The sequence below is a fragment of the Monodon monoceros genome, unplaced genomic scaffold, assembly GCF_005190385.1.
Source record: "Monodon monoceros isolate NGI ecotype Baffin Bay Population unplaced genomic scaffold, NGI_Narwhal_1 Super_Scaffold_20, whole genome shotgun sequence".
NCBI classification, from domain to species: domain Eukaryota; kingdom Metazoa; phylum Chordata; class Mammalia; order Artiodactyla; family Monodontidae; genus Monodon; species Monodon monoceros.
The window spans coordinates 51,161,769-51,170,634 of NW_021703777.1; the positions used below are offsets into that span (position 1 = coordinate 51,161,769).

An 8,866-nucleotide genomic window follows, 5' to 3' on the forward strand; every position below is an offset into this window, starting at 1 on the left:
AGCAAGCATGTAAAACATGTATATAGTTGTAGTCCTAGGCATTTGACATATAGTTATATTGGGTGGGGGGTGAGTGGGATGCAGCAGTGATACAGGCCCTGAGATGACAGGGTTCTACAATGGCTTAGGTCCAAGGGTCCAGGGTCCTGTAGCTGCACAGCCTGGAAATGGTGGGCCAAGATTCCAATTCTGGCCCTAGTGGAAGTCACAGAGCAGCAGCAGCGTGTGCCCAGCAATGGCCTGTTAAAGTCGCAAGTCAGGACCCATGGGCTGTGGTGCAGAGCCCCAGCAGTGTGGCCGTGGTAATTGTGGATCAGAACCCTGACCCAGGGTGAGGTACAAAGTAGCAGCATTTTAGCCCCAGCAATGATAGGTTAAAGCCATGACTTAGGCTCCAGGAATGGTGGGTAGCTCAACAGCTCAGCCTAGGTAATGACCAGTCAAAGCCACAACTAGGAATACACAGTGAAGTCCAAGCAATAGCAGCATTGCCCCAGTTATGGCAAGACAAAGTACTGACTTAATACCTGTGGGCAGGGCACAGAGCAGGAGCTCCAGTCTCATAGATAGTCAGGCATTGTGGCAACTCAACCAGGGAAAGCAAAGTACCGGAGTGATGGGGCCCCAAGTGTCAGATCTCACCACAGCAACATTTCCAACCTCAGGAAAGACACAGAAGCAGGGACTCTGGGCAGCTCTGTGTCTGCTGTAATCAGTGTTAGTGAAGACTGTGGAAGTCCTCAGTAGCAAATACTGCAAACCTCTATGATGGTGAAGCTTGCTGGATTCTCCTGCTCTTCTTCTCCCCATGGGGTGAAATCCATTTGAAGGAATTTCTGTGGGTGCCAAGCTGCTCTGAACTGGAGGATGAGGTGATGGAGTTAAAATCTTTCCCAAGCTTTTTTACAGGGCCATCCTCAGTTTTTACAATCTGCAGGGTTTCTGCTGCTTCTTCATTGTAGTCCAGAGCTTTCCCAAAGTAATTTACATTGGTTTGTAGTTGCTCATTTATTTTTTTTGTTGCTTTTATGGGGGATACAAGTGTTGGGACCTCCTAATCCTCCATCCTGTTGATGTTACATTATCTCTAATTCTGTGTCAAGGGGACTGCAGACACAAGAGCCTCTCACTTGTCACTATTGTTACACTATTTTTCTCTCTTACATAATAACTGATTTGTGTGTGCAAAGTCATCGACTTTTAGATGGGTGATAGCACTGATGAAATAATATTAAACACCAGTATAAACATGAAGTGTTCTACACTTTGCCCTTTCACTTGATTTCCACAGCTGTGACTATTCATATAATGTAGTTATTTGAGGCACAGGAGTTATAATTTAACATCCTGATTGATTTCTCCTTGGATATAAGCATGAGCAATGGCAAAAGGATAATGTAATTTTTGAAAAGTATTGCATATGAACAAGATGTCTGTGAAATGGCTCTCACTTCTGCTGCTACTACAGCTGACTTGCTACTTTAGCTCTGGAAGTTGTGGAAAGGTGCTGGCACGGCCAATGAAATACAGTCATTGGATGACTATGAAGACATTCCTGGATGAACTTGTCATGACGGGTCATAAGGTGACTGTTCTGACAACTTCAGCTTCCAGTCTTATTGATCCCAACAAACCATCTGCTATTAAGTTTGAGACTTTACCTATGTCTTTAACTAAAGATAATTTGAAGCATAACATCAAGCATTTGGTAGAGAAATGGACATATCTGGCAAAAAATTCATTGTGGACATATTTTTCATAATTGAGAAGTTTATTTTGGGAACTTTCTGATATGCTTATGAATATCTGTAAAGATGTTTCGAACAAGAAGCTGATGACAAAACTACATGAATCAAGGTTTGATGCTGTTCTTGCAGATGCTCTTGGACCCTGTGGTGAGCTGCTGGCTGAGGTACTTAAAGTACCTTTAGTATACAGTCTCCGCTCCTCTCCTGGCTATTCAGCTGAAAAGTATAGTGGAAGACTTCCACTCCCACCATCCTATGTACCTGCTACGTTTTCAGAATTAAGTGATCACGTGACATTCACGGAGAGGGTCAAAAATATGATATATGCACTTTATTTTGACTTTTGGTTCCAGACATTTAATGAGAATAAATGGAATCAGTTTTACAGCGAAGTACTAGGTAAGTCATATTTTTAGTTGGTAGCATGAAGTCCTAACTTTCCTAGTGCCTTGGAAGTTTGTATAAAGTAACAGAATTTTGTCTCTTATAAGTGAAACAAGGAAATGAAAATATAAAATGATTTCATAAGTATTATCAAAATATTAAATTATAGGGTAAGGTATAACCCTGTTTCCCATTACTCATACAGATTCTCCTCCAGGAAGTCATAAAACACAAACTGAAGCACTTAGGACTTCTCCAAGCAATTATATATCTATATTACTAAACTTCTTTTTTCAACTTAAAAAAAATCACTAGAAACCTCATAAAATGCCTTGATAAATGAAGACAGGTAGATTGAAGAGTTACACACATATTTGTAGCACAAGTATTTAGGTAGCATTTGGAAATTGTTTCTACTTGTGTAGCTCGGTTTCTGTATTATATGATATGATATGATACAATATCAATATGATGTACACTATACACATACATATATATTTGCTTTATTAGAGAACACTTTCAAACATCTTTGGCTATATCATTCCAAGCTCCTTTCCAAAAACTACCTACTATATTCACATGGCAATACTCTCATTTGATCTAACTCTTGTTGTTTTAGTTTATCCTTCCAGGAAGACCGACTACATTATTAAAGACAATGGGGAAAGCTGAAATGTGGCTCATTCGAACATACTGGGATTTTGAATTTCCTCTCCCACTGCTACCAAATTTTGAATTTGTTGGAGGCCTCCACTGCAAACCAGCCAAACCCCTGCCTAAGGTTACCTATTCTTATTTATTTTGTTTTGTTTACATTGCATTTTCAATAGGAATAATCCTGTGTTCTTTATTTAGAATATTTAATTACAGTGAGAGAGATGTGGGATGCTAGATAAAGTGACTTACCAATTAGAAACTCATATATTTATTTCTATACCAACGCAAGTATCAGAATTTCATTATCAATACAGAATAAAGTGGAAGACTTTGAGAATATGTCAGTAAAATTATTACTTTCATTATTCAATACATAACAAAGCATCAGACTTCATTAAAAGAATTATTATAAAAAGTTAAAAGAATAATTATAAAATGACTAGCATATTCCAGAAATAAGTGCTAATATGCAGAGAAATGGTGTAGACACAGTTTCTGCCATCTGACACTCTACCTGGAAAGATAGAATACCAGCAAGTAGTAAAAACTGTGTGAAATTTTTATAAGGAAAGACCACAGCACTAAGGAAACATCCAGCAGGAATCACAGATATTATCCCTGAGGCATTGATAATTAAGACAAGATCTGAAAGATGTTCAGGATAGGGCAGGGGTAGGAGAAGGCACAAAAGAAAAGCAGGTAGAGTAGTAATGACAGTTTCCAAGAAGTCTAAGTTTAGCCTAAAAAGGAAGAGTTTGAGTAAAGAGGCAAATGATGTTGGAGAGGTAAGTTGGAGACAGATAATTATAAGGAGTTTGAAACATCTAGTAGGAGCATTAGGGAGAAAATTAAAAGGGTAAAGAAAGGGAGAGAGATGTTCACATAAAAAAAAAACACACACACACAGGATGTAGTTACTGGGTTGGATTGTAGAGGGGCAAGAGTGAAAAGGGACACTATTTAGCTGGTTGTTGCAAGATACAGGCAACAATGATGGAAAACTAGAATACAATGTTCATAGTTATGTCCGCCTTAACTCTTATAATAATAGTACAAACCTCATATTGTTGTGGGGAAAAAATCTGTTAGTATGTATGAAACACCCAAAATGTCTCTGGAACATACTTAGTGATCCAGAAAAAATATTACCTATTGTCTTTATTGTTATTTTGTTGCTATTCCATACTGTCAATAACCCAATGTGTACCAGTCACTTGGATCTAATTTCTAAATTACTAGAAACTGGTTTTCCAATATATCAAGATTATATAATCTAGCAAAGTCCTAAAGAGTAGATATCCCAAGGAGTTGTTTAAAAGTAAATTTTAAGTTTTTAAATGAAAAATAAAGGGAATTAAAATTTTAATACATGTAATAAAATTTAAGTTAAATAAAATATAATTTAATACATTTAAGTTAAAGTTGTTTTAATTTTAAGAATTTTTTAAGGTTTGGCTATCTGATCAGCAAGATAAAATGATAAAATTCTTTTCTAAGGATTGAGATTCTTCACTGGCACACTAGCCAAAAAGAACACCATTCTTGAACAATATAAATGTATGACCTAACAATTAGTGGAGCCAAATTCAGCATTTCCTAGCTTTCACATCAGCATTTAAACCATTCCTCATTTGAAATCCCAGGGTTTTACAACTTGCAGAATAAAAGAGATAACTTAGTTTATTAGGATAGGTGTTTTCTGCCTATACCAATCCTATAGAAAACCTCAGTAAAGCTCCCTTAGGGATGTACATCTCAACATCATAGCTGCCTAACAGAATGAGCACAGGGAAAATATACACTGCATATATAAGAACCATAAACTCTACACATACACTAAACAGCAAATAATTTGTACAACTTGAATCTGAAAACTTCCCGTAGTTTAAAAATACAAAGAATTCTCTTCAGTTTATAGGATGCTGTTCCTTATGAAGGAAAGCAAGAATCTAATCTATTTTAAATTGATATGATCTCTTTTAAATTGACTTAAGGGCTTCCCTAGTGGCACAGTGGTTAAGAATCTGCCTGCCAATGCAGGGGACATGGGTTCCAGCCCTGGTCTGGGAAGATCCCAGATGCCACGGAGCAGCTAAGCCCGTGCGCCACAACTACTGAGTCCGTGCTCTAGAGCCTGTGAGCCACAAGTACTGAAGCCCGCATGCCCAGAGCCCATGCTCCACAACAAGAGAAGCCACCACAATGAGAAGCCCGCGCACTGCAAAGAGTAGCCCCCACTCACCACAACTAGAGAAAGCCCGTGCACAGCAAGGAAGAACCAATGCAGCCAAAAATAAATAAAAGATGTGGTACATATATACAATGGAATATTACTCAGCCATAAAAAAGAACAAAATAATGCCATTTGCACCAACAAAGTCTGAGATAAGGTTAGTGAAAGTTCTATGCTATCTAACCCTAGTTTTTGAAAGATTTCCCTGTTCTCATTGCAGGAAAGTGATAGCGTTAGTAAGAAGGGAGGTTAAGAGGAGAGGAATAAGGACAAAGAAAAGATGAATAGTAGGATAATGATAATAATTAGTAATAGTAGCTTTTGCTATTAAGTTGCAAAATAAGATTTAAATCCATCAATGATTGTGAAGATTTCATTACATAAAGAAACTATTCCTTCAAGCTACTAACTTTTCCATTCATTATTAGGTTTTCAGAAAATTTCTGTAATTTTTAAAGAATTAAGACATTTGGCAAAATGCTTCAAGAATCTTAAAAATGCTATAGGCTTTGACTTCATAGTATACTCCTAAGAAACCATACAGAGAAAATTAATCAAGGTGTGCAAAAACAATATTTTGGGCAGTAATTCATAAAAGCCAACACTGGAAGTAATGTAAATATTCAAAATTAAGCAATAATTAAATAAATTATCATGTGCACATCACACCATTACAATCGTTTTCTCAAAGAATTTTTTATTACACTAAATCAACTATAGTATGAGGTTTAGTTGGAAAATAACAGCTATAATAAGATCACAGTTTTCTTGTAGGATAAAAAAATATAAATTAGAATTACAATTTTCAAAATATATGTCACAATGTATATTTAGTTATAGGAGTAATTAAGATTAGAATGAAAGCACGAATTTTAGCATAATGCCATCAAAGTCCATCCATGTTGTCAAAAAATGGCAGGATGTCCTTCTTTCTCATAGATGAATAACACTGAGTTCTGTGTGTGTGTGTGTGCATGTGTGTGTGTGTATTATATATATCACATCTTTATTATGTTGAAGTATGTTCCTTCTACACCCAATATGTTGAGGGTTTTTATCAGGAAAGGATGTTGTATCTTGCCAAATGTTATTCTACATTTATTGAGATGATCAAGTTATTTTAAATTTCATTCTATTAATGCAATGTATTACACTTACTGATTTGGGTACTTTGAACCATCCTTGCATCCCAGGGATAAATCCCATTTGGTCATGGTATATAATCCTTTTAATATGTTATTGAATTTAACTTGCTGATATTTGGATGAGAATTTTTGCATTTATATTCATCCTGGATAATGGCTTATATTGAAGGTAATACTGGCCTTGTAGAATGAGTTTGGAAGTGTTCCCTCTTTCCTCTTTAATTTTTTTGGAAGAGTTTTTGAAGAACTGGCATTAATTATTCTTTAAATATTTCATAGAATTTGTCAGTGAAGCCTTCTGGTCCTGGGGTTTTCTGTTGAGAGGTTTTTGAAACTGATTCAATACCTTTACTTATTATGACTGTCCAGATTTTCTAATTCTTCCTGATTCAGTCTTGATAGATTGCATGTTTCTAGGAATTTATTCATTCTTCTTGGTAATGTAATTTTTTGGCATATAATTCTACACAGTAGTCTCTTATGAGCGTATGTATTTCTGTAGCATCAGTTATAATGTCTCCATTTTCATTTCTAATTTTATTTATGTCTTCTTCCTTCCTTAGTTAATCTAGCTAAAGATTGTCATTTTGTTTATTTTTTTAAAAGACAGAGAAAGACAAATACTAGATGATATCCATTTTATGTGGAATATAAAAAGTCAAACTTGTAAAAACAGAGAGTAATATGGTGGTTACCAGGAGCTGAGGGGTAGGAGAATAGGAGAGATGTCTTTTAAGGGTACAGATCTACATCTCATAGAAAAATAAGTCCTAGAGATCTAAGGTATAGAACAGTGAATATGGACAACCATATTATATTATAATCATCAAACTTGCTAAGAGACTACATCTTAATTATTCCAACCACAAAAAGAAATAATTATGTGACATGATAGAGGTGTGAACTATCATGAAAAATGGCTATCCTATTACAATATATTGAATATAAATGTATCAAATCAATACATTATACAACTTAAATTACATAATGTTTTATGTCAAATATATTTCATCTTCAAAATGTACATATCTCAATTTAAAAACACCTTATTGGTAATAAATACTAATCATCTTGAGCCTTCAGTGAGTCAAAATCTTTTTGCAATAGTAACATCAAAGATCACTGATCAGAGGAAGATCAAATGGTGGTGGAGCAAGATGATGTGGAGCTCACCTCCCCCCACTAACACATCAAAAATACATCTACAGGTGGAACAATTCTCATGGAAAACTAACTGGAAAGTGGCAGAACTCCTACAAACCAAGGCTGTAAGTAAGATACACACATAATTGAGTAGGACAAGAAAAAAAGCACCGGTCTGGGACCAATACCCCTGGGAGGGTACTAAGAGGAAAAGAGAGATTGCACAGATGGACACTCACCCTGGGAAGTGAGTGGGTCAAGTCACAGACTGGGCATCCCAGTTCTAGGGTCCTACAGGAAGGAGACAAGTTCCCTTGGCTGCTTGGAGAACTGCTGGGACAGATAGAAAGTCTGGAGAAGCCTGGTCTCCACTCGTGTGGAATGCAAGGGTGCTGGCTTGCCAACAGACAGGGCGGAGAGAGGTCAGCCCTAGTGGTTGCTGCCTCACTGGGCTCCCCAGTCCAAGCCAAGCAAACACTCCTACCTCACCCACTCCACACCACAGCTTGGCCCTGGATCTAGGGAGATTTCCCACCAACTGGGAAAAGATTCAATCTTGGGATGCAGAGGTGACCTGGGGCCTGGGGTGTTTACAGGTGGGATGGTGGAGGCTGTTGTTAGTGCTTACTAAGACAGCACCCCATAAGCAGCCCAGACTTCTGACGGCAGCACAGCTGCTTGAACTCCTGTGACCACAAGTATGCAATCCCAGATGAGCAAATGCTCCAGCCCTGCCCACTTGATGCCACAACCTATCACTAGATCTGAAGTGACCACAACAGGGGAAGAGATGTGAATGTGAGCTGTGTCTGAGGTAGCCACAGATGCCTACACAACCAGTGCATCAGACCACTGTAAGCACAGGAGCCCCACTTGCTTCAGTACTCCCCTGCTTTGGGGAAAAGACCCCAGTGCAGGGAGGAGGAAAAACACACACTTAAATGGAACACACTACCAGCTCAAGCCAGATTCTCAACCTTCTGCTCCAGCACCTTGGGAGGAGACTCCACCTGTGCAAGGGTAGAGATGGCCACTAAGCAGAGTGGAAGTTCCACCTCACACCCTGCACAGGCTCAGGCTTCTCCATCACCAGCCACAACCCCTACACCAAGGTGATAGCTACCAGCACACCCTAAGGAAATGTGTGACTGGAATCCACATCAAACACAGCCCTCCCACCAAAGGCACACAAGGTCTACATAAGGATGCTTCCACATAAGAACACCACTTCAGGACCACAAAAGGTAACTGTTTCACCTATATTCACAGAGACAGAGCAAGTAAAATGAAAAGGCAGAGAACTACTCTCAATTGAAAGAGCAAGACAAAACCCCTGAAAAAAAATAATGAAACAGAGATAATCAGTCTACCAGACAATGAATTCAAACTGTTGATAATAAAAATGCTAACTGAATTAGGAAAGAGAATTCATCTAAGCACAGATCATTTTAACAGGGAACTAGAAAATATAAAGAAGACACAAACAAAAATAGATAATTCAATATCTGAGATAAAAAGCACTCTAGAAGAAATGAATAGAATACTAAATGACACAG

The 8,866-nt window shown here is 37.7% G+C and overlaps 1 protein-coding gene across 1 annotated transcript; it reads left to right on the top strand.

Annotated features, from left to right (window-relative positions):
* The first annotated feature begins 1,420 nt into the window (after positions 1-1,420).
* On the top strand, positions 1,421-5,275 carry LOC114902388 (UDP-glucuronosyltransferase 2B4-like). The gene is given in 3 exon segments (XM_029234697.1): positions 1,421-2,147; positions 2,765-2,913; positions 5,243-5,275. Coding segments are annotated over 3 exon segments (909 nt in total).
* Positions 5,276-8,866: the final 3,591 nt, after the last annotated feature.